Genomic DNA, 25,739 nt, shown 5'->3' with positions numbered 1-25,739 from the left:
AACCTCCAGACTGATTTCCAGAATGGTTGTACCAGTCTGTGATGTCACCAAAGCTTCCAGGGACTAAACCACCAAGCAATGAGTACACATGGACAAACCCAGATATGGGTGTCTCCTGAGAGGCTCTGCCAGAGCCCTATTGATACAGATGAGGATGCTTGCAGCTAACCATCGGACTGAGTACCAGGACCCCAATAGAGGAGCTAGAGAAAGGCCTGAAGGAGCTGAGGGGGTTTGTAACCCTATAGGAAGAACAATATCAACCAACCAGACCCCCCCCCAGAGCTCCCAGGGTCTAAATCACCAACCAAAGAGTACATATGAAGGGACTCATGGCTCCAGTCACATATGTAGCAGAGGATAGCATTGCCTGGCATCAATAGGAGGAGAAGCCCTTGATCCTGTGAAGGCTCGTTTCACCAATGTAGGGAGGGTAATGCCAGGGCATTGAGGTGGGAGTAGGTGGGTGGGGGTGGGAACATCCTCATAGAAATGGGGATGGGAGAGGCAGTATGGAAAGAGGAAAAGGGGATAACATTTGAAATGTTAATCATAAAATATTCAAGAAAAAAATTAAATTAAAAACATTTTTAAAAAGAGACCTTGCCTTAGTGAATGAAGCAGAAGAACTATTGAGGATAATTCTTGACATCATGTGAATGTGCAGCCTCCACACATGCGTGTGTGCCCTTAGGCAAAACTATTTAACTTTGCCTCGGTTTCCCGTGAGAAGCAGATGAGGTAGTAGGCATACACAGTAACAACTAAGCTAGGCATGGTGGGTGGCACATGCCTTTAATCCCAGAACTCAGGAGACAGAAGTTATAGGATTTTTACCATTTTTGGTCTATATAGCAAGTACTAGGCCAGGGTACATAGTAAGACCTTGTCTCAAAAAAAATAGCACTCACTGTTTTGCACTTCATGAAAACTCTGGTTGCTGTCATCTGAACAGCAAAATGAGATGATATAGTGGTTGTAGGTAGAGAACCTTCCCCATCATAACATCAGCAATGCAAACATTTACTCAGTGCTTAGGATATGCCAGGCAATCCCACGAACACATTATTTGTATTAACTCGTTCAATCTTTTAACAGGCCAATAAAATGTGATTCTTAGACTAATTCACATTGCCAAAAATAATACAAACAAACAAAACCCCTATGATACATGGATGCTGAATCATACAAACTGATTTTTGCCAGAAATCACACAGGTAGAAGACAGCAATATCAGCCTCTCAGCATCTGGGCCCCTAGATCCATGCCTCACCACATTTCATTGCCTCCAGTTTAAGGTAAGGTTTAGAGCACTCAGAGCTAGAAGTCAGGAAAGATTGAGGGGGTGGGGAAGATTAATAAGCTGAAAGGCCATCTCATCAGGAGTGCATGGTATTCTTTTCTGGCTTTGAAACATCTTAGGGCCTCTTTGGTCACCAGGTAATCCTTAAGTTACCATCCAAAGCTTTGGAGCTGTGAAAATTCATATGCATAAAACATCATTAAAGTGAAGCTGATTCATGTGGAGGGCCAGGGGTTATGCTGAAAGACTTTGGAATCAACCAGAGCATATTCTAAAATAAACAGAACATCATGAAAGTAGCAGGAGTTCATAATTCCAGTGAGTCATCATGTCAGTTCATGACAGTTACCAGAGGCAGGAACTTACCTTAAAGAGTGAGGTTTGGCCAAAAAAATTAAACAAGATGGTTTGCAAGCCATCAAGAGGAACCTTTTCGCTCACTGACTTAGGCAAATATATGGAAGCCAAAGCCTTCCTTAGAGGGATGTCACCGAGAAAAATCTGCCAAGAAAAATCAGGAAATGAAAACAGGAGTCTTCACCCATCACAGTGACATCCTCTCCTCTTCCCATCCCAACCAATTCAGAGTTCCCACAGAGGACTGAAGCTGGGGGTTGTAGCCTGTTTCCATGGATGAACTATAACACACTTTCTACACACACACACACGCGCGCGCGCGCGCGCGCGCACAAACTTCTCCTTCCAAGGTTCTCTTCCTTTAACTTAAGTCTACATATGTAATAACAGAGGTGAAAAGGAGACTAACAGATTACATTATTTGTCCCAATATTGAGAAATAAAGTGAGTTGAAACATCAGACTACCTTCCCTCTTATAGTTCTGAAAGCAGAAACAGCAAAATGCAGTAGTATTAGGCACTTGCCTCACAGTACATTGAGCAATGCTTTCACTACATGTGAGCCTGGAAAGGGAGGTAATTGGCTTTAGAATTCTGCTAGAGACTCATAGTTAGATGGATATTTTAGTTACATTGGTCATAAATAGTATTTGGCATAATCTAGATTATTTTTGAGATGAAAATGAGCTTTTTAAAAAACTACACTCATTGGAAACACAAACCTGGATCTCTCAGGCAAAAAGGGGTGTATGGACACCCTTAAATACATTCCCTTATTTAATATCTTTGCAAGCTTGAAACGTGTCATGGTAGGGCATTAAGAAACAGAGGTTCAGAGAAGTTACAAGTCATATCCAGAGGTCACAAATTAAAGAAGTAACTGAACAAAAATATGTGATTTAGGACTGAACTTTTCCTATTATTCATGATGCTGCTCAATGAGCTATTACCTAGTTGAGTGTAGTGTGTGTGTGTGTGTGTGTGTGTGTGTGTGTGTGTGTGTGTGTGACAGTGTATAATGTTTATGGAATGACTTCTTGAACCTAAAACCCATATGGACTTTCTAGCACAGATGACCCATGCCCAGTCAATTGATGACCTTAGAGATCACAATTTAGCTTCAGCATATAGGTAATTTGGTACCAAGAATGTGACTAGGGTTGATGGTCTGTTTATCTGCTGATGCTCATAATGGATACCTCATATGTAAACAGAGAGGTCAACATCTGCTTCAGCTATAGCTAAAAGGGTCTTAATGGATGAGGGGTTTCCTGCATATAACAGCCAGATAAACGAACAGTCATTTGAAAGCCCAGGAAAATGAACACTAGCAGAGAGATTCTAGAGCGAGTAAAAAAGGTAAAAATACAAGGTGAACTACCTGTTTCAGCTGTTCAGCTGATGCTTGGTTGAAACTACTCTGGCTTTGAAGGGAATCTAAAAATTGCTGCTAGGAAAGTCTATTTATTTTTGTTGTGAAGAATTAGAAGTAAAAGTCAAGAGAACAACAGCCATTGGAAGGACAGGATGGAGAACATCTGGAATGAAGAGAGCTAAACTCTGCACAGATTATATGCATGGTCTCTGAGTCATATATGCATAGGCCAAAGGCCAAATAAAAATCAAGGAACTCAACTGAGATTTGAACTGCCACCCAAGATACGGAGTTTACTTTGATTCCAGACAGTTTCATTGCCCATTATAGCCAAATCTATAGCCTTCAGAGAAATATATTAGAAGTGAATTTTCACATAAGAAAATTCAGAATGTATGCAATCACAATAGTATGTAATCAACATGTAATCCAGATTTCTCAGTCTATGGAGAAAGAATGCACATGATCCATATGCAACTACTAAGATAAGCAAAGACGAATCAAATATACTAAAATTAATATACAGTGATTTTAAAACTTCAAGTACAGCTGTGCTTAGGTGTGTAAAAGAAAGCGTGTTTTCAATTAATGCAAAGAGAAGGACTAATACTACAGAAGGAATAATACTACAAAAATAATAAAACAAATCAATAAGAATAAAAAGGATAAAGAGGAAGAAAAGAGAATTTGAGGATAAATTTTGAAAAATTCTGGTTGTGCCTGATGAGTTCAACAATTATATGAGAACAACAAATGCCACTGCATTTTATGATAAGTGAATAGAAATTATTCTATCAGAAAACAGATAATAAAATAATTAGAATATGAAAAGAATCTCAAGGACTCTTGAAGCAATATTAAAAGGTCACATACACATGAAACTGCAGTCTCAAATGGACAAATAACGTGGTGAAAAAACAGGATTTGAAGAAATAATAAGTAATGAATTCCAGAAACAGCAAATTCCAACAGAATAAATACAAAGAAAAACACATGAGGGCACATTACTAGTCAAACTGCAGAAAAATCAAAGGCAAATATTAAAAGTCAATAGGTGCAGATGATATATTCCACATCTCATATAGAAAAACAAAAACTTAAGTGAGACTGCTTTCTCCCCAGGAAAGGGTTAAGGGCAGAAGACAGTGATGTTTATGAAGCTAAAGGGAATTGATGCTGGATGAAGTCTGCTCTTCAAAGAGGAACAAACCTAGTGAGTGCCCAGGTGATGTTAAACAGCAAAGCAAAACAAAAACCAACAACTTTCTGTCAACTTCGTTAGCACAGTTGCATCTGCCTTTAATCCCAGCACTTGGGAGGCAGAAGCAGGTGCATTTCTATTAGCTTGAGGCCAACCTGGTCCACATAGTGAATTCCAGGGCAACCTGGACTGTACAATGAGACCCTTTCTCAACAACTCAAAAAATAAATAAGTGATTATAATATTCTCTTGCAGAATCTATAGTGTTCCCTGGTTAAAAAATAATACCCCACATATAAAAATTAGGGACTAGAGAACAGGTAGTATAATTAGGTATTTAAGGTCTTAAAGCTCTATGTTTTGGGGGGAGCAGCTAATATTCACTTTAACTAGACTGTGACAGTATCAAGAATTGCATTTTAATCTAGTGTGAGAAAATTGTATTATATATGTGTGTGCTGGGTTTTATGTCAACTTGACCCACTAAAGTCATCAGAGAAGACAGAACCTCAATTAAATAAAATCAGGTCGGAGGCAGGATCCTACAGCATTTTCTTTTGTTGTTCTTGTTCTTATTGGTTTTATCTAGTTTGGGTTTATTGAGACAGGGTTTCCCTGTGTAGCCCTGGCTGTCCTGGAACTTGCTCTGTGGACCAGGCTGGCCTCCAACTCAGAGATCCTCCTGCCTCTGCCTACTGAGTACTGGTATTAAAGGCACGCACCACCATCACAGTTATCGATGGGGAAGTTCCCAGACCACTGTGGATGGGGCCAACCCTAGGATGGTGGTCCTGTGTTGTATAAGAAAGTAGGCTGAGTAAGTCATAGGGAGCAAACCAGTAAGCACCCCTTTATGGTCTCTGCAACAGCTCCTGTCTCCAGATTCCTGCCCCGTTGAAGTTCCTGTCCTGACTTCCTTTGATGTTGACTGCCAAAGAAGTGCAACTTCTCCCCAACTTGCTGCTGATCATGCTGTTTAATCACAGGAATAGAAACCCTAAGACAGTGTGATTAAAAGGACAAATGCTGTAGATGGAATATAACATAGTTCAACCACTATAGAAATCAGTACGGAAGTTCCATCATAAACCGAATAGTACAGCCATATATATTATCTACCGATACAACCCCATATATATTATCTACCGATACAACCCCTGAGTTATACCCAAAAGAATCAAAGTCATATGTAAGGCAGATACTTGTATTCCTACCTTTATTGTGATACTACTCTTCGTAACAGCTAAGATATTGAATTAGCCAAGGTGACTAGATATAAAAGTGGATTTAAATTGCAGTTATACATGCCCAATAAAATCTTACTCAGCCATGAAGAAGAATGAAATATGCCACAGGAAATGAGTATAACTAGAGATTGTCATATCAATTGAAATACGTCAGATTCGGAAAAACAAATGCTAAATTTTAGAAGACATGAAAGTATAAAGGAGATTATCTAAAGGAACCAATAGAAGTGGCAACAAGAGCAGAGGGTGGCTGTAAATGTCATCAAAATCCATGGAATGAAAGTGTCATAAAAGAAATAAATTATTTTGTAAACTAATATTTGTTTATTTAAGATATATAAAGAGTAAATATTAATAATAATATTCAAGCAGATGTAAAAATTCATATAGACTAGAAAAGGCTTAGAGTAGCAATCTTAAGTAAAACAAAAGGTTGAAGGGCTCATGCTACCTAACGTTCACACCACAGGTAGCAAAGAAATGAAGAGAGGGCCAAAAGGATCTAGCCTTAAAAACAGCAAGCTTTGGGTCTGTCCGTGTGTACTATTTAGGTGGTGGTATTTTGGAGCTCTGGTTGATTGGTAATTTTGTTCTTATGGGGTTGCAAACCCCTTCAGCTCCTTCAATCCTTTCTCTAACTCCTCCAATGGGGACCTTGTTCTCAGTTCAGTGGTTTACTGCTACCATTCACCTCTGTATTTGACACACTCTGGCAGATTTCTCAGGAGACAGCTATATCAGGCTCCTGTCAGCATATACTTCTTGACATCAGCAATAGTGTCTGGGTTTGGTGGCTGTATGTATATGGGCTGGATCCCCTGGTGGGGCAGGCTCTGAATGGACATTCCTCAGTCTCTGCTCCAAACTTTGTTTCCATATCTCTTCCTATAAATATTTTTTCACCCCTCTAAGAAGGACTCAAGCATCTGCACTTTGGTCATCCTTCTTCTTGAGCTTCATGTGGTCTATGGATTTTTATCTTGGGTAATTCAAGCATTTGGGCTAATATCCACTCATCAGCGAGTGCATACCATGTGTGTGTTTTTGTGATTGGGTTACCTCACTCAGGATGATATCTTCTAGTTCAATCCATTTGCCTATGAATTTAATGAATTGATTGCTTTTGATAGTTGAGTAGTACTTCATTGTGTAAATGCACCACAGTTTCTGTATCCATTCCTCTGTTGAAGGGCATCTGGGTTCTTTCCAGTTTCTGGCTATTACAAAAAAGGCTGCTATGAACATAGTGGAGCATGTGTCTTTGTTGTATGTTGGAGCATCTTTTGGGTATATGCCCTGGAGAGGTATAGCTGGGTCCTCAGGTAGTTCAATGTCCAATTTTCTGAGGAATCTCCAGACTGATTTCCAGAGTGGTTGTAGCAGTCTGAAATCCCACCAACAATGGAGGAGTGTTCCTCTTTCTCCACATCCTCGCCAGCATCTGCTGTCCCCTGAGTTTTTTATCTTAGTCATTCTGACTGGTGTGAAGTGGAATCTCAGGGTTGTTTTGATTTGCATTTCCCTGATGACTAAGGATGTCGAACATTCCTTTAGGTGCTTCTCAGCCATTCGATATTCCTCAGCTGAGAATTCTTTGTTTAGCTCTGTACCCATGGCTCCAGCTGCATATGTAGCAGACGATGGCCTTGTTGGGCACCAATAGGAGGAGAAGTCCCTGGTCCTGCCAAGGCTGGACCCTTCAGTGAAGGGGAATGTCAGGGCAGTAAGGGGTGGGTGGTTGGGTGGAAGAAAACCCTCATGGAAGAAGGGGGAGGGAAAGGCGATAGGGGGGTTATGGAAGGAACCCAGGAAAGGGGATAACATTTCAAATGTAAATTTAAAAATCATCCCCCAAAAAGCCAGCAAGCCTCAGGTTCATTGAGAGACTTGTGTCAAGGGGATAAGGCAGAGAATGATGGGTCAGGAAGTTTGACATCTTCCTCTGGCCTGGGCACATATACATATGTATGCACATATATATATATAATACACATGCACACAGATTATAGGTACCAAAAGAGAGTAGCAATAACATAAGAATATATAAAAAATAAATAACTGTAACAACACAGAAAGTCTAAAAATAGGTTTATTTTCCCAACTCTTCTTTTGAGAATTTCATGTTTGAGAACTATATTTATATTATTTCCCCCTCCTTCCAATCCTCCTACGATTTTCCCACTCCTTTCAAATTTCATGACCTCTTGTTCTTAAATTATTGTTACATATCTAGAGAAATGTAGATATACACACATTTATAAATATAGCCTGCTGAGTTCACATATGTGCCCAGGGCTGATGATATGGGATTGGACTGCCTATCAGAGGCTCGTCCCTGGAGAAGACTGAATCTTCCCCTCTCAGCCGCTGTTAACTGTTTGCAGCTCTCCATGTAAGGCTGAGGTTTTATGAGATCCTCTTATTTATCTTTTAAAAACGTATTATGACTTGATTTTTTTTTGTCAAAGGTAACAAAGAACACCAGTAGGAGAGGGAAAGTTCCCAGTAAGTGGTATTGTTTTAAAAGCTAAATATTCATATGTAACAAAATGATTTCATACCGTGTAAGAAAATTAGCTCACTGGGGAATCTTCTTCCTAAGCATAAATTTAAAACCAAAGAGTTTTTCAAAGAAAGCAAAAAAGAATGGTTTCATGACTGCCCCATGCCAAAGAGTTTTTCCCCCGAGAAATCATATATGGTTACTAGAAAGGTAAAAGAAGTACAAATTAGATTTCAGAGAAAAATTGTAAACATGTGTTTATGAAAAGACCCCACTGAGAAAATGATAGGGAAGTTACAAAACTGAACTACAAGCCAATTAAAATATGAACTAAAGATTGACAGCCAAGTCAACAAAGAAGTTCTGTGAGCAATCAAGATGAAAATGAAAGCTTCGTGTCCATCATTAGCCACAAAAGACAAGAACACAGGAGTTTCTTACCAACAGGAGTATATACCCTATGGCCAGCTACTCAGTTTCTAACTATTTATTCAAGGTTCATGAAACCATGTCCACACAAAGACATGTATGCAAATATTCATAGGAGTGTTATTTGTAATATCTCCATATTGGAACAAACAAATAAACAGCAAGTGTAGAATAAATAAAAAGGACATTTTTATCCAATCAAATATTATTCAGCAATTTAAAAATATGGACAGCAAAATGATGAATTTCAGAACAATGTAATATGGTTGAAAGAAGACTTCTAGCATAGAATCACGTACATATCACATGATTTTGTTTGGAGGAATCAAGTTCTAGAGCAGAAACAAATTATGGCTGAAAAAAATGTCAGGGTGGTGGTGGCCCTGGAGGTAACAGCTTCAGAGATTAACTGGGAAAAGGGGGATCTTTCAAGAGCACTTGTAATAGTCCATAACTTGATAGGGCTTGAGTTATATGGGCATAAGCCTTAGCTAAATTCAGAAAGCCCAGTCTTAGGATGTACATACTTTCCACATAATAAATTTACAATTTTAAGGCATAAAATAAAATCTGCTCCCTCAGATTGCTTTGAAGTTGCATATGACCTGCCAGAGGTGGAACTCCTGTTAGACGGTAGAAAGGGCTGAGACTTCTAATTGATACATGATAGTTGCATTTATCTATGGAATACAGTGGGATGAATCACGGTAATTACTATCTACCTCACATCAAACATTTGACATTTGCCTCTGTTACCTAACTTGAACCCAGAATTTAAAATATGGCCAGACACAGATCTGAATTCCAGCTTAGCTACTAGGTTGTGTCCTTGGGGCACATCCCTTGATTTTCTGTTACCTTATGTGTTCCAACAATACTCAGTAGCATAACATCCAACACACAATAAATTATCCCTATATGGTAGCCAATAGTCACTGGATATTTTGGAGGATTTCCATCATTGCACACCACATAGACATTAGTACAAGTAAGATGTTAGCCTACCAAGGCTATACACAAAGCTTCCCTGGGGTCTCTATACTTTCCTAATATTCCCATTCATGTTAAAAGTTTCCAAGGGCGCACTTTTTCCTTCTCAGGAACTTCGTGGGTGAGATCTAGGACAGCATTTGGTTGCCTGGCTTTCAGTTTCCTATGCTGCACTCACCTGGGGGGATGTGACTTCTTCAGAGGAGTTGATGCTGAAGGCCATACCCTCAAACTTGTGGTCTACCCGCAGCACAGCCAAAGCCAGCTTGGCTACAGTGAGATTTGCTGTTCTCCCTGCAAATTCCATCTTGTGACCAGCCCGTTCGATTATCCTCAGAATCCTGAAAAGAATCACAGGCAAACAGCACTCTTTCTGCCTTGTTGGTAAAACTCATCCTCCCTACAAGACATCCCCACTGTGAAGCTTGACTTTGTGATTTCCTTGTCATTGATGTTGTTTGGTTTAAGAGCCCAACAAACCGAGGTCTGCATCTTAGGGCCTCTAATTTCTGTAGGGGTAAGCAAAATGACCTCCTTGGCCTGTGTTTTCCCTGCAAGCGAAGTCAGAGGTAGTACCAACATGCATCTTAGAGGGTTGTTTCAAAAAATCAGATGAAATTATCTTTTATAAAGTCAGATCCATCATGGCCTCATTTGCCTGAGAAGTTCAGATTTTATCAAACCTATAAAGGAATGCCACCAAGTGGTCTGAACAGCATGCTGTGATCCGATGTGTACATCAAAATGTATGTCTGACTGCCGTGTCGGAAATGGGCCACAAAGTGGCAACAGTACAAGCAGAAGGCTAGGATCGGAAGCTCAAGTAGATGGACAAGGGAAGGAAATAAAAGTAGAACCGAGAGAGGAAGAGATGGATGGATTCACTGATTCTACTAGAATAAGGTAGTCGTTCTCAACCTGTGGTTTGTGACTGCTAGAGTCACACATCAGATATCCTGTATATCATATGTTTACATTATTATTCACAAGAGTAACAAAATTACAGTTATGAAGTAACAACAAAATGATGTTATGGTTGGGGATGACCACAACATGAGGAACTATATTAAATGGTCCCAGCATTAGGAAGTTTGAGAGCCACTGCTCTAAGAGGTTAAAGGGTGTAAGGACAGTACTTTATATAACAGTTATTTTCTTCTTTAATGTTCTTATCAATAACCCCCTGCATCTTATTTAATTAATGCTACATAAGATGGGGGTCAAATTATATTGGATAATATAGAAAGTTTTCAGAGAATATATAAACATTTAATAAAAGAGTAAATAAAAATAAGACATTTATAAGTCAGCTTCCCAAGGGGAAATCAAAAACTTGTTATTGACTGTGAAGTAGAATGTGTCAACCAGAACAACTCCTAAGTTTTTCAGGATCCCATGGGTTGGGATCAGTTTATATCCAACAGTTAGAGAGATTTATTTCAGGCTGGGTTTTGGGTAGGAACATATTTGAAAAGTCATTATCGCTGAGAGTTCATTCACATTCAAATGGTGCTAGCCACTGCTCTGGACCTTGTCAATGCATAACTGTCTGTGTGCTGAGGAAGTGATGGGATAAGATCTCCGTTTCCTGAGCAGAGCCTTCTGACTTACTCATTGCTTACTGGAGCCAGGTTGGAAGCTGAATCACTCTGCTTTTCCGTCACAGTGCTGATGATTTGGAGTATGATCTGGGTTAGGTTGATACTTATCTCATCACAGTTAGAAATATCAGCTACTTTAGACACAAGAATCTTTGTCTCTTCTTCATCCAAAGGTGGGGACTCATTGAGCAGATTTACAATGTGCTCTGCAACATCGTCCACATTCTCTGGGAGAAACAAAGTGGAAATGGGTGACCTCCATTTTGGCCCTTAATGTGAGGCTATGTTGGATGGCCTCCTTCCCTTTAAAAAGACAAACCAGTGAAAGGGAAACACACAACAAGGAAATGAAGTTCGCCATAGGAAACCATTGAAGCTCAAGTTCTGGGAAGAAGAACAAAAGTCAATTTTGTATTCATTAAGTCTTATTTCAAATGCACTAGGGAAATCTTTTTGTCACTGAAGAATTATCTTGAAACTTGATGCTAATTAAGTTAAGACATTTCGAGTGTTGGCTTGAGTTAAGATCCCACCTATACTCAAATATCAGCAAACATTGAGTCTAAGTTTTTATAATCAAGGGTGGTGATTATGATTTCCTGTCAAGAACTGGCAACCCACAGGTAGAAATCAAATGTGGACCACAGAATAAGAAGCAATTAATTACGATTTTTCTAAGGAGGAAGAACAATAACTATTAGCTCGCCCACTTTTTCTTCACTTTTTATTATGGAAATTTTCAAGTACAGTAAGAAAGCAAAAGAATTTTTTAAAAAGGCAAAAGGATAACCTAATGAATCGTCATATACTTCATAAATCACCCAGTTTCAACACGTGGCAGTGACAAGCTAACCTTATTTCGCATTCCTTCTCACCCACCATTGCCCCATCTCCCACATCCTATAGTTTCACGCACACATACTTCATTACATATCTTTAAAACTAGACAACTTTCATCTTAACCATAACCATAATCAAATTAAAATTAAGGTGAAAATGATCCCAAATGCACAATTAGTGCTCAACTGTCCTTAGTTGTGTCCTAAATGCTGGTCTAAATCATCCATTTATGGGAATCATCACCCCCTTTTTAAGGGAAGGATGCTGTTAAGAAAATACAATGCAAATTAGATTTTACTGAACTAAAATCCATATAAAGCTGATCTTCCTGGCCAAAAAATTTGATCTGCTAAGAAAGATTCCAGAGAGAGAGACAGAGAGAGAGACAGAGAGAGAGACAGAGAGAGAGACAGAGAGAGAGAGAGAGAGAGAGAGAGAGAGAGAGAGAGAGAGAGAGAGAGAGAGAGAGAGAGAGACTCATGATGTATTTACTTCAGCTCATATTATGAATAACCAGCTATGTTTGGGGGAAAAACAATTTGAGTGTTAAATTTTCTATACCCCCTCTCCTCTTCCTCTTCCTTCTTTTCCTCCTTCTCCTCTTTCTTCATCATCCCCCACAGCTGTCAGCAACAGTCCAAACCTCTCCCCCACTTCAAGCTCCCCACAACTTTATTCCTTACGGAGGATTTTTTTTTTTTTTGCTTTTCTTCTTTACCCTCATCATTTCCCCCAGTTTTCTCCCATTATTCATTTTTATTTCTACAAAAGACTCTGAGGTCATCGATGAAGTGCAGAAATTTTAACCAAGGTCTTCTTCAGCCTCTCTCCACTACCCCAATATCCCCATGGCTTATTTAGAAACAAGTTCGCAAGCAATGACAGAATTCTCTCTGAAGGGACACAAAGGAAAGAAAGTGACTAACTTTGTAATTGCTTCTAAATGAATATTTCATCCCTGCTAGTACTCATCTTATGGTCCATTCAGAACAGAAAACACAGGCTTAAGAATGGCTCAGTGGGTAAAGGCACTTGGCCTGCTGCCAATGTTGACTGCCAGAGTTTGATCCCTGAAATCTACATGGTGAAAGGAGAGAACCAACTCATACAAGTTGTATGTGTGTGTGCGCGCACATCTTGTACACACACACACACACACACACACACACACACACATGCACAACCACAAACTAATATTAAACGGTGAAAAGAGACTAAGAAAACAAATTATTGGTGGAGAAAAAAATTGTACACTCCTTCCCAGATCTTTCTACTGCTGTTATGAAATTGTTCAGGTTTTGTTGAAAATGGAAAAGTCAGAGCTGCCTAGTCACGATCCTTCGGGCTTCTGTGGTGCGACTTCACTTCTCGCTGTCCCTGCTGTGGCAGAATGAAAGTAAACAACAGGCCAATGGGAAACTAACTACACCGAGGAAAGTAATTATAGACTTCTCATCTGGAGTTAGATACTTTTTAACTTCAATATGAATTATAGTCCTTGCATAAAAATTCTAGGTTCCTAAACAAGAGTAAAAAGAAATCTTCCTCTAAGGGTGGCAGAGGAGATTCTCGTTGCTTGAACCATCGTTTCAGTTAATCTGCCAAGAATTTAAACAATCAAACAATAAGGGCATAGTTTTGCTTTTTTTATGATGCTCCTGCTGTGAGCCAATGCTTCATAACACCCTCCCCCCACACACACACATTCTCACTTTGTAACTTAACACAGTGGTTAGCCATTATCTCTTGTGGGTCTATGTGTTGAGTGAGCTCAACTGAGCAATTTTCTCTTGGGACTTCACAAGAAGTTGCAGTGGGATTGAAGCCAGGGCTGGACTCATCTGAAGGCTAGGCTGCCCTGGAAGGGTTCCTCTCACATCTAGCAGTTGATGCTAAACAGATGCTAATCATCTGGGGCTGTGAATGGCACTCCCTCCATATGTCATTTTCCAGTGACTTGGGTTCAGAGGTGTGTTGAATCGAGGGTGTATACAACAGCCAGCTTGTAGAAGCTTATAAGAACCCAATTTGTGAGTTTCTGAGAATTTTCATAGTCTGGTTATTAAACAGAGGCAACTACTAAGTTAAATAGAATAATTAATTAAAAATACAAACTTACAATGAAATTATTAAAAACAATAAGGATTCTAAAAAAACATCTGCCAAATCTTTGGCTACCTTCCACTAGTGCATATTGGACTATTTACATCCATGGTCTCTGTGAGCACCCCTCACTGACTTCACAGGTCACTGACTGACTTGGTATTTGAATGAGAATATTACAAAATAGCAAATGCTACAAATCATTAATCACCCTTTGAGAGTAGAATTGGTTAGTAAATATTTCTCAGCATATCACTTGACTTCTCAAAGCACAGCAACCGTATCCTGAGAGGAAGCACCCTAAATGAGAATTACCAAGAGAAGGAATGCCTACACTTCAGTCCCCTTGAACACTAGCCCCCTTTGCCTGCTTTTGGGTGCTTTTCCTTCTACTGAGTTGTATCATCCAGTCTTGATATGAGGGTCTGTGCCTAATCTTATTCTAATTTGTTGTGTGTGTTTGATTGATATCTCTGAGAGGCTAGCTCTTTTCGGAAGGGAAATAGAGGAGGAGTGGAACCGGGAGGAGGCTATGGGGTGGGGGAGGGGGAACTGGGAGCAATGGAGGGAGAGGCAACTGCAGCTGGCATGTTATTATATGATAGAAGCATTAGAACCATTATTGACAGTGTTGCTTTTGTCAAAATCTACCACTAGAGCAGCCAGAAGCCAGTTCTAGTGGATCGAATGATATTGGGCGTTTTGAGGATGGGCTATAACAGCAAAGCATTAGCCACCTTACACAATGGTTATTCATATTACCACCTTCACAAGGATTAAGACATGAAGACATAGAGACCATCTAACACTCTCTGACTCCAGAGCTTGAGTCCTTTTGCATGGCTTTTTGATAGTTTCTGTAGCCTTTCATTGATTTTGGCCATATGATTGGGGGTCATAGGGCATCATTCTGCTTTGACCAGGGTGTGAAGGGACCCAGAGCCTTCCACATGTTAGTAATGTATTCATCCCTGAGCTCCACCACAGTCCCTGTTCCCTGTCAATCACTCATCATCCTACCTACCATGATGGTGGAAAATACCAGCCAACTTCATCCTGGCCTGGCCTTCTTCGGTATCATGTGAATAACAAAACCAGGGAATCAAACAGAACTCAAAGAACTCTGAAAGAAAGAATCCTTTTTCTAGTAGTGTGATATAAGGGAGCTGAGTAAAGTAAGGATTTATATGGGAGATCTATAGAGTTTTTCTCCAACTAAGATGGCTAATGTTTGTCACCAGCATTAAAAAGGAATACAATAAACCGTTTCAGTATGAGTTCATTTCTTTCATTTACACAGTACTCATCCCTGTTAAGTTCCTGGTTTAAAAAGAAGAGGACTCCTCCGAAGGTAAGAGTTTTCTTTCAGTCATACGCAGCAGAGCCAGCATCCATCCGACTGTTCCCTTTCTCTGTGGCAACTTCTCAGTTAATTTTCTAAAATCCTCAACCCAGTACAGTGCTTTTGTTCTTGTTATGGTTCTTTGTTGCCTTTTTCCTCCACAAGAGAAAATTCGATTAGCATGTCTAAAACAAATGTGTCACTCAGAAGGAGGGAGGTCAGCATGAGGCAGGCCCTCTGTCTCTCCTCCCACTCGCTATAGCCTGCAGCGCCACGTCCTGTTCTGATTCACGATTCCCTGTCTAGGACATCAGAGTTGGGCTGACTCTTCTAACTCAGCCACATTTTCTTTGCTAAAGATCTCAAATGTGAATCTTCCATAAGGAAGATTATCCGAAGAAGTGCTCTTCCTTCTGACCAATCCTTTGGTCCTTCTGTAAGTTGCCATTGTACCTATGCCTCAAGTAGTGGCCACATATTGAAGCAGAGACCCAATCTGGCAGTAGAGCCAGTGCATCTACAAAATTACTCAGAAATTGAAATTCTATAAAGAAAATAGAGTTCTTATATTTTCAGGCCCTACTTCCTGGTTCAAAGACAGTTCTTTTTTCATTGTAACCTTACATGGTAGAAGAGAAAAACAAGCCTTTTCAGGACTCTCTTGTAGAAACACAAATCCTATTCATAAAGGACCAACACCCATGACCTTCCAAATGCCTCAATCACTTTGGGATTAGGATTTGAACATATATATTTGGCTGAGGTTGGGCGTGGGAGCAGAAACATTCAGTCTATAGCAAATATTTCACAGAAAGAGGCATGTAAAGGACAGATAAGCGTGCATGAAAAGATGCTCAATCCATATGTCACTGGGGAGTTCCAAATTAAAGAAGTAATCTGGTAGAGAGGCAAAGATTAAAACAGAGACTGAAGGAACACCCATTCAGAGCCTGCCCCACATGTGGCCCATACATATACAGCCACCCAATTAGACAAGATGGATGAAGCAAAGAAGTGCAGACCGACAGGAGCTGGATGTAGATCGCTCCTGAGAGACACAGCCAGAATACAGCAAATACAGAGGCGAATGCCAGCAGCAAACCACTGAACTGAGAATAGGACCCCCGTTGAAGGAATCAGAGAAAGAACTGGAAGAGCTTGAAGAGGCTCGAGACCCTTCAACAATGCCAAGCAACCAGAGCTTCCAGGGACTAAGCCACTACCTAAAGACTATACATGGACTGACCCTGGACTCTGACCTTATAGGTAGCAATGAATATCCTAGTAAGAGCACCAGTGGAAGGGGAAGTCATGGGTACTGCTAAGACTGAACCCCCAGTGAACTAGACTGTTGGGGGGAGGGCGGCAATGGGGGGAGGGTGGGGAGGGGAACACCCATAAGGAAGGGGAGGGGGGAGGGGGATGTTTGCCCGGAAACCGGGAAAGGGAATAACACTCGAAATGTATATAAGAAATACTCAAGTTAATAAAAAAAAAAAAAGAAGAAGTAATCTGGTAATACTCCAAAGCTATTAGAATGGCCTAAATCCAAAGCATTGACAGCAGCATATGCCGCAGAGGATGCAGAGCAAGAGAACAACTTAGAAACAAGCCAGATGCCCTAATGGAGAAGAATGGATAAATGAACTGTCATTTATCCAGGCAATGGAATACTAGCCAGAACTAAAGAAGAAATGAGTTAGAAAGTCCTAACAAGACATAGGGGATGGGTATGAACATTGAGAAAGGCAGGAAGTCAACCTGGAGAGAGTACACATTGCATGATTTCAAGTGTGTAACATCCTGGGGAAGACAAAACCATGAAAACAATAAAAAACCACGGAGTGCCAGAAACTAGAAGGGATAAAGGAATGAATGAACGTACCACAAGGAGTCTTTAAGGGGGTACGGTTCTGTACATACATGTTGCGCTGGCTACTTTTATGCCAACTTGACCCACGAACTAGAGGTATCTGAAGGGACATTAATTGAGAAAAGGCCTCCAAAAGGTCCAGCTATAAAGCATTTTCTTAATTAGTGATTGGTGGGGGAGGGCCCAGCCCATTGTGGGTCGTGCCATCCCTGAGCTGGTGATCCTGGGTTCTACAAGAGAGCAGGTTGAACAAGCTGTGGGGAGCAAGTAAGCACCCCTCCGTGGCCTCTGCAGCAGCTTCTGCCTCCAGGTTCCTGTCCTGCTTGAGTTCCTGTCCTGACTTTCTTAAATGATGGACAATACTGTGGAAGTGTAAGCCGAATAATTCTTTCCTCCCCAACTTGCATTTTGCTCATGATATTTGTTACAACAACAGTGACCCTAACTAAGATGCATGTCATGTAAATTCATATCTACAGTTACAAGGATCCATTGTCCTTGTTAGTTTTATGTGAAGGTCACACAAAGTAAAGTTATTTGGGATCAATTGAGAAAATGCCTCCGTCATGTTGTCCCATAGGTAAACTTGTCAGGCATTTTCTTAATTAGTGATTAATGTGGGATGACTCATCCCACTGTGAGTAATGTCATCCCTGGGCAAGTGGTGCTGGGTTTATAAGAAAGCAGACTTAGCAAGCCTGAAGGCATCATTCCTCCATGACCTCTGCTTCACTTCCTGCCTCCAGGTGGCTATGTTGACTTCCTGTTCTGGCTTCTTTCAATGATGGTGAATGGCCTGAGAGTTGTAAGCTGAAATAAACCCTTTATTCCCCAAGTCGGTTTTGGACATGGTGTTAGGTGTCAGGAATGAAAGCCATAATTAAGGCAGACACTGGGCAGTGTCAAGAGTGAACCCCAATATAAATTTTCAACTGAGTCAGGGTAGAGCCATCATTGTAACAAAGCTAACTCTCTGGCGACAGTGTGGGAGGACTGAATGTATTGTAAGCGCACAGAGGAGCTCTGTATTTTCTTCACCTTGCTGGGCACACTTAGAAGACTGAGGCAAGAGCGTCAGGAGTTCAAGGCCATCATGAGCTACAGAGAGATTTACAGGCCACATCTACCGTGACTCTACCTCCAAAGACTAGATATTGCTATTAGCCTGCTTCTTCATCTAAACAAATAGATTTTATGAGAAATTCAAAGCTTCTTCTCTCAACTAACCAGGACAAAAAGAGAAAAGACACAAAGTACTAAAATCCAAAATAAAAGTATATGTGCTAGGGAGGAGAGGCACTGCCACCAACTGTAACTAAAAGATGGCTGTGTGCTTAACAAGAATGTGAGGACATTGGAACCTTCATGTAGCATCAGCAGGGATGCAAAATGGCTCAGCAGTTTCGAAAAACAGTTTTGCAGTTCCTTCAAAGGCTAAAGATAGAGTTACCAGGTGACTATAATTGTACTCTTCAGTATGTCCTAAGTGAAGAAAACATGTCTACCAGTCATTTGCACCACCAATATTCATAATCTGTCTATAAATAATAGACCAACACGAAAACAACCAAATGGCCAGCAATTGATAAGTAACTAAATAAAATATAATATGTCAATTTATCACAATAGTATTCGACCATTAAAAATGTAGTACAGGCCCATGCTACAATATGAAGAAGCATCACAAACATATTGAGATGCCTACAGTAAGCAAAATCCACACAGGTAGAAATTGGATCAATGGTTGCCAGGAATTATAGGGAGAGAGAAATAGAGGTTTTGTTAACAGGTACAAGGATTCTTTGTATAATGAAATGGTCCGTTTACAACTCTCCTCTATGGAATTCACAGAGATGGTTGCACAACTGAGTTACTGACAAAAAACAAACTCACAAGTAAAACAACCCAGTAGATCGTTTTTGCTAAATGGGGAACCTGTGATATCACCACTGAAAAGGTTTTACTCTACTTTGAGATATCAGGTCTTGATAGTCAAATGACCCAAGACTCCAAAGCCTGATAACATACTTTGTTAATGAAGGAGTTATGAACCAGATACAATCCATACTCTATGAACTGGATTATAAATTAATGCAACTATTACAAATGTATTTGACACTATATGATTGACTTCAGCAATCTCACTTTCCAGAATTTATGCTTAGAACTCATTTACACTGCCCAAATAGTTTATAAAATTAAATAATCTATTTGCAAAATATTGTGACATGTGAAATATTCACTAGAGAAATCTTTCTCCTCTATAATTAATAAACGTCTGAATTGGGAGTTTTGTGAGTGTGAGTGTGTGTGTGTGTGTTTGTGTGTGTGTGTGTGTGTGTGTGTGTGTGTGTGTATTCTTTTATTTTGTTTGTGAAACAGGATCTCTCACTATGTGGCTGAGGCACTGGCCTTGAACCCAAGATTCTGCTGCTTCAGTCTCCAAAGTGTTAGGATTACACAAATATGCCACCAGGTCAGCCTCTTTAGAGTTTTTAAATGTAGAAAAGAATGGGAAAATAATACTAAAAATGATAAAATGAAAATCTGTAAAATAAAATATAGAAGTCTGATAGTCCTGACTCCTGCCCTACTGCCACCTTGACCAACAAACAGGACTGCTGTAAGGTGAATTTTCATAGAGTGACTTCTGCCTATATTCTCTTATCTCAGATCAAGTAGGCAAGCTAAGGGGGGGGGGCTCCCAGGATATCTCTATGTGCACAAACCTGTCTTACCATCGCTTATAGTGATATTAGCAAGATCCACAATCTTATCAGGGAGTCCTTGAAGCAACTTGCATTGCTTAAGCCTTGGTTTTTCCCATTGACTCTTTCCAGTCTGGATGCTGATGGAACTGCAAAAGACAGAATGGAGGAAGAAGAGGAATTATCCAGCTTTTCATTAAAGTAACAGACAAGGATAATCCTAAGGGAAATGTTACAGTGGCTCACATCTGTAATTGCAACACTCTAGAGGCAAGAGGGTCACCATGAGTTCCCGGCCAGACTGGAATGCAGGGTAAGACCTTGTCTCAAAATTAGTAATAATTATTATTAACTTATAAATCAATTAAATAAGAGCAATAATGGAAGACTTCTCCATGCCTATGGCATGGTTTCCATGTCCATTTCTAGCCTGTAGGGCTAGATGGGTGCCAGAAAACTAATAATGGAATAGGGCAAGATTGAGCTCACCAAGAATCAAGGAAGAGTCTTTGCCATGCTCCTTTAATAAAGAGTCTTTATTAATAAAGACTCCTTAATAAAGAGTCTTTGCCCATATATAACTCCTTTCTATCACTTTCCTTTCTTGCCTGTTTTTAGGAGTCTATTGGAATAGTCTTGTCTCTATACAATAAATGACTGTAAGTGATTAAGGACTTTCTATAGTGCATTGTCCTTCACTATCAACCCACACCTTTGCCTCATTTACTTCAGGCCAGTTCAAGTCAGCCAATGCCCGCGCTGAGTACTACAGACTCTAGGAATGGTAGCAGGGCATATAGACAGACAGGGCGGGGCATGAACCTCACCAGGAGTTTGGAATTGAGTGGTCCTGCTCTCGGATTTATACAAAACATAAGAAAGTTTATGTGAACAAAATGGAATCTATCATAACACCACTCAAGAACTTCTTTTCTTTTTTTGCTTCTTTCATTTGTTCTTTATTTCTTTCGTCCTTTCTATGTGTTTGTTGTGGTAGTGGTAGTGAGTTTTGATTTGGGCTTTTTGTTGGGGGGAGTTGTTTGTTTGTTTGCTTATATGTAAACACGATCTTCCTTTGTAAATCAGGCTAGTTTTGGAACTTCCTAAGGAGTGCTAGCTGATCTTAAACTCACAGCAATTCTCCTGTCTCAGCTCTTGGAGTTCCAGGTATATAAAGCACTCCTGTCTGGTTAAGGAGAACTTTGAGCATTTGAAGTGAGCAGAGCCTGATATACCTTCCCTGCTGCCACCAACTAGAGAAAGAGACACATGGAAATGGCTGTCACGTCTGCAATAACAAATTATCTCTTAGGCTATAGTACATGGTGAAAGGATGGAGCCAAGCGGTAACAGGAAAGGCAACCTGCTGTCTTGATGACTGTGTTAGAGGTTTGCACTTCATTTCTTAACAAAAGTCTGCCATGTAGCAGCCAGACTCCAGAACATCATGCTGGCAGCAGGGTGAATTGCTGTTGGGGAGTAGCGGACTGCGAGAAAGCACGGAGACAGCTCTGATGTAGGCAAGAGCTAGGAAAAGGCTTGGACTAAGGAGCTGGCTACAAAGGAGAGGCTCCGTGTGAGTTTCCACTGGAACTGCCAAGGTTGCTTGCTTTCTTGGGTTATTAGGTGTGAGCAGGGGTGGATACCATACAGGCAGAGATGTGACTTTCTACCTGTGCTCTTAAGCCTCTGTTGAAACCTGCTGCCCCTCTGTTCTTGCCCGTTTAAGTTGTTTGGCATACACCATTAGCAACAGAGTAAGAAACAAGGCTGATGATTTAAAAAGGGGAAATGATCAACCGAACAATACAAGAGTGATGGAGTAAATTATGATGGCCCATCCATGAGGCAGCAGCTCGGGCTGCCTTCGAATTGATCATTAAAACGATGAATGCAAAGCATGGAATGTTTGATAAACCATTGAATGAAAGGGCAAATTACATTATTTGGTATGTAAACCGTGGTTACTGCTACAGAAAACCTAAAGGCATTCAAAGGAGGGCCAGGCTGGAAGTCAGAGAGAGGCAAAACAACAACAACAACAACAGCAACAACAACAAAACATGCCAACCTAAAAGCAGCCATGTTGAAGTGGCTGGATTTTTGGTGAGTTTTCTCTTTTGTCCTCATGAAATTTGTATTCTATTTTATGTGCATGTTTAACTCTGAAAAGAGAAAGGGAGCCAGAAAGAGGCTTGGCAGTAGAGGAGAAGGAGAGGGACTAAAAAAGGACATTGCAGGTAAGCTAGCATTTGGAACTTGACAGACACATACCAAATTCTTGTGGCGTTCCTATTCTCATTTTTAATGCACCTTTCTTGGGCTGTCTCAGTAGGGTCAGTTAATGGCCACTTATATGTCCCTTTGTATTTTGAGGGTGTTTCATCTGCTTCACATTTTCCTGGCTCTACAGAGAAAAAATGTATGCAACATTTTTCAAGGGCAAAAGGCACTTAAAAGTATCATGAACATCCATTATGACCCATCATTATTACCCTGTGCATAACCATCAGCACATACAAGAGGAAACTATTTCAACCAGAATATTTAAACTAAGCTTCATGGAAATGAGTTCTAAAGGCAGCCTTTGTTTAAATAAGCCTTTCAGCATGCATGACCTCATGTTTAGTTCTTTTCATTAGAATCCCCCCACCATGGGAGAGGGAGGCTGCCTTTCTCCACTTTAAAAAAAATTCTTTGACCATTTTACAATATATATAATGAAGTTTAGAGGTTTTTTTAAATGTGCTATAAATGTATTGCATAGGGGAAATTAATCCAGGGAAGGGGTCCTAGAGGAGCAAACACATCTGGAACATCTGTCTGCAGGTTCTCTTTCCTCAGAAATTGCTATGTAAACACAGGAGGTTGGGGCGACATCTCTTCCCATGATAGTCATCCCCCTTCTTGATGGTCTCTGGTACATTTGATTTCAGTAAAATCAACATGTCTGCCATGACCAATATACCCAGAACCCCAATGTCCTGTTGATGGTGGTTCCCCAATGAAAGGCTGCTGAAACACATTTTTGATACCAGGCTTGGTCATGTTAAGAGAGATGTTGTCTAGGCTAAGTCTATGTGAAAGTTCCCAGTCCTTACAGTGTGCCTAGACATGTTTCCCTTAGGTGGTGACAGAGTGACCCAATAAGTGATTCATCCAGGTCTGTCCAATCTCCTCTATGAATGCACAAAAATCACCTCCTCGCTTTCAGGACAGACAGATTAGTGTCGTTTACATGGTGAGTTCTGCCTGTGGCCTCCAGTCTTCTCCATTTTCATCCCACTCTAACCCTGTACATCCACAAGTCTCTGCTATTTTCTTGCTGCCAAGGATAGTCCATTCTTCTTTTCTTTTTAAATATTTATTTATTTATTTATTTATTTATTTATTTATTTATTTATTATTTATTTAGTGTACATGAGTACACTGTAGCTGTCTTCAGACACACCAGAATTGGGTATCAGAGCCCATTACAGATGGTTGTGAGCCACCATGTGGTTGCTGGGAATTGAACTCAGGACCCCTGGAAGAGCAGTCAGTGCTCTTAACCACTGAGCCTTCTCTCCAGCCCAAGACTGTCCATTCTAATGCTTGTGTGTTAACTCAGTTTTTTCAGCCATCTACTGGGGGAAAGGAACAAGTCAGCAGTGATGGTCAGGAGGTAAACTGGCCTGGTAGCCTTTCTCTTTCACCACTGAATCTTTCCTAATTAGAAAAGAAAAGGTTCAGGAGGGAAATCTGGGACAGTTCCCAGATCATTTCCTAAGATGAATAGGTTGGCTGAATCAGTCAATAAATTAGCAGTTATCTATACTGCATGTATTGTGTGTAATGATGAAGCTCACCATATTTCCAGGTTTTTATATCAGAGAGGCAAGCCACTGCTGATATTCACGTCTGACCAAGAGTCAGCTTGGAACAGTCCCTTGTAAACTCTTTGTTGCTCTATGCATTTATAAGCCCTTAAAGGTAGAAGAGTCTTGAGGACATGTGAGCATAAGGTTATGTGGAAAGATGCTACCTCAGTTCTGCAGAGCGACTCATACCTATAAGCCCAGCACCCGCCACTTAGGAGGCAGAGGCTGAGGTATGAGGGTTTCAATGAGTTAAAGATTTACTTGGTTATGTAATAAATTCCGGACCATCCTGGGCTACAGAGGGAGACCTTGTCTAAACAAACAAAAGATTTTCTTCCCTTTGAACTTAAGAATCGATACAGTATGTTTATTATGAGTTTCATATATTTTTTTAAAAGTGAATTCATACTGAAATGCCTTGTCAAAATAATTACCTATCTTTTCCACTGCAATTTGGTCAGACTTTACCAATAGAGTCAGTAGATCTTGTGTGAAGTTCCCATGTGTGAAGTTCCCATGTATTTTAGTTCGGATCCTGCTGATCAGTTCCACAGATTCTAAAGAAGAGTTGGCTTTTATAATGACCCAACAGGCACAACTGCAAAACAGGGCAAAAAAGAAGCACTAGTCAGGTCAACAGAGTGTAATTTGCCTGGTGCTGCTGCATTTCTATAGACTTGGCCATCATTGGTAGTCTGCAAGTAGTAAATATTCTATACCCTCTAAATGATAGCTGTTGAACAATGATGAAAGCAGGTGGAAGTTTTCTTACATGCATCCAAAAAGGACAACTCAAAACCTATTTTCAAAAGAATGGTCCACAGCATTTGTACTATGTTGAAATTGCCTCGCCAAGAGATTTCTCTAAGAGTTTGTAATAATTAATAGGGAAGATGGAGTACTCGGGAGTTATTATCTCAGAGAAAACCTTTTATTGGTCTGGTCCTTCAATTTATCCATCGTTACTGCAATAAGGCAAATAAGCCCATGTCCAATTACTCAGAAGTGTTCTGCTGGAGGCTGAGTCCTATAAAATACTAACAATGATGTTAATGATAGCTAACATTTGTGGAGTTCTTGCTCCATATGTTTTGATTCATTTAATTCTCACAACAACCTTATTAGGTAGTGATGTTATTATTCCCATCCTACAAGATGTGGGAGCTGAGAGATAACATTTCCTGAACTCTCTACAAAGTATTTTTACCCATTAATAAAGAATAAAGAAAAGAGCTGTCCTTGACCTTAAACTCTACAATAAGGTCTTTAAATAGTCCAGGTTACTCTGGTATTCTAATAGAAAGAAGATTTCAAATTCACAAACTTGCCTTCATCTTTATTTCCATCTCGATTTTACATATAGCCTTTGATGAACACGCTTGCCGAGCATCCTCAGAATTATTAGATGTTAGATGCTCTTGTCTTTATGTCAAGCTTCTCCATATGGCAAGTCAAGATTGCTTTATTCTTCCCCTGACCTGTAGGTGGTACCCCTTTTGATTCAGCCTATTTCTTCTCCATGTTCATATTTCCACTGTAAAAGAGACCCTTCACTGCAGCTGACACTCAATCTAGCACCTTAGACATATCAATAGTCTCTTCATGAGCCTTCTTTGGGCTTAGATAATTCATTTTCAACCTTCCTAATGCCATGACCCATTAATACAGCTCTTCGTGTTGTGGTGACCTGCAACTATAAAATTGTTTTGTTGCTACTTCATATCTGTAATTTTGCCACTGTTATGAATCATAATGGCAATATCTGTTATGAGACCCTAGTGAATGCCTTCAACTGTCCAAGGGGGCCACAACCAAGAGGTTAAGAACCAGTGTTCTATGTCCTTCATGGTAGGTATCAAACAGACCAGCAACAATAGCCATTGTTCCAAGAGGAGCTTGACTGTGAGTGTGAACACTATCTTGTATTTTTTCATAGTAGTGGTGGTGGTGTTTTCTCAGCATTTTATTGACCATGTTGACCACAACAAACACTCCCCCTCCCCTAAA

At 40.2% G+C, this 25,739-nt stretch overlaps 1 protein-coding gene and 1 long non-coding RNA gene across 7 annotated transcripts in view; one reads left to right on the top strand and one right to left on the bottom strand.

Annotated features, from left to right (window-relative positions):
* Positions 1 to 25,739, bottom strand: part of Adgrg4 (adhesion G protein-coupled receptor G4) — a 129,952-nt gene that overhangs the window by 27,426 nt on the left and 76,787 nt on the right. The window contains exons 7-12 of the mRNA XM_087601038.1: positions 24,167 to 24,330; positions 22,147 to 22,279; positions 19,903 to 20,021; positions 11,017 to 11,233; positions 9,584 to 9,746; positions 1,670 to 1,804 (exon numbers count right to left, since the gene is read on the bottom strand). Of these exons, the coding sequence (XP_087457164.1) occupies positions 1,670 to 1,804; positions 9,584 to 9,746; positions 11,017 to 11,233; positions 19,903 to 20,021; positions 22,147 to 22,279; positions 24,167 to 24,330 (931 nt within the window). The remainder of the gene's footprint in view (positions 1 to 1,669; positions 1,805 to 9,583; positions 9,747 to 11,016; positions 11,234 to 19,902; positions 20,022 to 22,146; positions 22,280 to 24,166; positions 24,331 to 25,739) is intronic.
* Positions 1 to 25,739, top strand: part of LOC147998377 (uncharacterized) — a 32,115-nt gene that overhangs the window by 2,051 nt on the left and 4,325 nt on the right. For 3 of the 6 annotated variants that reach the window (XR_015646785.1, XR_015646786.1, XR_015646787.1), the window contains exon 2: positions 20,005 to 20,185. This is a non-coding gene — a long non-coding RNA (uncharacterized LOC147998377). Of the gene's footprint in view, positions 1 to 15,249; positions 15,301 to 20,004; positions 20,186 to 21,848; positions 21,979 to 25,739 lie in introns of all 6 variants that reach the window. The other 3 variants (XR_015646783.1, XR_015646782.1, XR_015646784.1) reach the window with 2 other exon arrangements.

Source organism: Rattus norvegicus, chromosome X, assembly GCF_021556685.1.
Source record: "Rattus norvegicus strain SHRSP/BbbUtx chromosome X, alternate assembly SHRSP_T2T, whole genome shotgun sequence".
In the NCBI taxonomy this organism is placed as follows: Eukaryota; Metazoa; Chordata; class Mammalia; order Rodentia; family Muridae; genus Rattus; species Rattus norvegicus.
Note: the sequence above shows the minus strand (reverse complement) of the source record. Positions and strands in the feature narration are given on the sequence as shown.